This window comes from Echinococcus granulosus, assembly GCF_000524195.1.
Source record: "Echinococcus granulosus chromosome Unknown EG_S00315, whole genome shotgun sequence".
Taxonomy (NCBI): Eukaryota; Metazoa; Platyhelminthes; class Cestoda; order Cyclophyllidea; family Taeniidae; genus Echinococcus; species Echinococcus granulosus.
Window position 1 is genome coordinate 2,148 of NW_020170695.1, and position 1,963 is coordinate 4,110.

At 41.1% G+C, this 1,963-nt stretch overlaps 1 protein-coding gene across 1 annotated transcript; it reads right to left on the reverse strand. All coding sequences in view use genetic code 11, as the record gives it.

Moving 5' to 3' along the window:
* Positions 1-36: 36 nt before the first annotated feature.
* EGR_10966 (hypothetical protein) lies at positions 37-1,690 on the reverse strand (the record flags this gene model as incomplete). Its single annotated transcript, XM_024500215.1, has 2 exons — positions 37-188; positions 1,636-1,690. 2 exons carry the CDS (start codon positions 1,688-1,690, stop codon positions 37-39), a joined length of 207 nt encoding a protein of 68 aa, XP_024345366.1.
* Positions 1,691-1,963: the final 273 nt, after the last annotated feature.

Consider the following 1,963-nt stretch of genomic DNA (forward strand, 5'->3'; position numbering starts at 1 on the left):
TGAAAACGGTAGAAGAGGGACCCGCTTCACTTATCCCTATGCATTTCTTGGTGCACGCAAGAGTTGGCAGCCTGCTGCTGGCCAGCCGGTAGGAAAGGGTACAGTTACCGGATTGTGAGTCCTGGTTGTCAAGATGGCCTCAATATTGCGTAAGGGCACAAGTGTTTTGGATGATGTTGAACTTTCACCTGTAAGAGAAAGGAAAACATATCTACTTCAGATCAGATTTTTCTATTAATCGATCCACCCACCGATTGTTCATCCGACGCAAATGAGACAGGAACGAGACTAAAGTTAGGATTACATGCCAACCGAGTCCAAGTCACCCACTTACCATTTCATTCATTCATTTAGCTGCTCATTCATGGTTATTTATAGGAACAAATGATTGACCTTATACCGAGTAACATCGGCCAGTCACATTATTCCCTTCAAAATCAATGACCGAACGGCCTCTATTGCACGTACTAAGGTGCTCTTAGAACACCACATAGAGGAGGCTATTCTCTAATTGTACTCCTGTCTCTCGATGAACTTTCTCTACGCAAATGCCGCACTAAGAAATTTTTAGGCAAATGGAGCAGAGATCGGGGAAAGAAAAGAAGGAGGAAGGTGCCATCTGATACTCATCGTTCGTACCACCCTTAGTTTCCACTTCTCTATGTGTAGGTCATCAAAATGTCTTTGCACTAGATCATCACTTGCAAAACAGAATAGAATTTCCAAACGAAAAGCAATTTATATGACTTCACTTACAAATGATCGCGATCGTAGACAGTAAATTTTGAAGATATAGACCTCAGAAATGACATATTACTCCCAACAATGTGAGCACATTAATAAACATCTTTTACTCATTTACATATTTAGGTCGAAAAGGAAACCTTTTAAGCAAAAGGAGAATGACTGACATTCATAAGGCCTGTAAAATGCCACATGAAGCTAAATGGGATGAGTCACTGAACTCTTCATACGCTAGGCACTTTTAGCTGACGGAACATTACTGCTGACTCCATTACAGATACCACACAATTCCCATGTAATTCTGAAAAGCCCTATGTTAGCAATGTCGGATTCCAATGGTGAAAGCCGAAAATTTTAGTAATGTATGATCCACTGGAAAATATGCAAACATTTATTATACTATATCGAATTTTGAATTCTTTCTGATCAAGTAACATGCTAAGCTGCCTGATGGAGTAATTTGAAATTATAATGCATATAGTTGGCATGATGCGCATTCTTGCCTGCATATCTGGTGATGTTAACTTTAATGTGAAAATAGCCAAAAACATCTTGTTCAAAAACTGCAGGATTCAATTTGTACTTCCCATGTGACCACTGTTTTGCAGATGGTCACGTGTCATGGGCGTCTTCGAGATGTGAAAAGTCTTACAGAGTTCAATAAGTCCTGGGCTTTCAAAATCAGGATCTTGATCGATGCGTACCGCTTTAAACACTTCGTGCTGATAATTCCACAGATTGGATAAAACTGAACTGACGGTTTCAGCGCCTTATGTGGTCATAACTTCTGCCTTATCTACTTTTGTGAAGTAGTCTAGCATAATCAGGATACATCAATTTCCTCTCTTGGCGGATGTTAGAGGGCCATGATATTAATGCCTGCGCTTTCACCTGGGAAACCTGCGGACATGGAGTAGGGTAGTGCGATCATTGGAAGCCGCTGCATGTAACACAGGTTGAGCAGAAATCTAGTACGTCCGGGGTGAGCGAACGACACCAATATTCTTTGTTTGAGGTGTCAAGCATCTTCGATGCACTTACATGGCATAATTGCTTACGTAACTCCTAAAGAATCGTTCATATTAATGAGCCTGGCATCAGTAGGCCCTTGGAAGACTACGTTATCCTGATACCACAAAGTCGCACCAATTAGAGGAAATCTTAAAGTCTCGATATATTCATCTGGCTGTCTTGCTCGACTTGATTATCTCCTTCACCG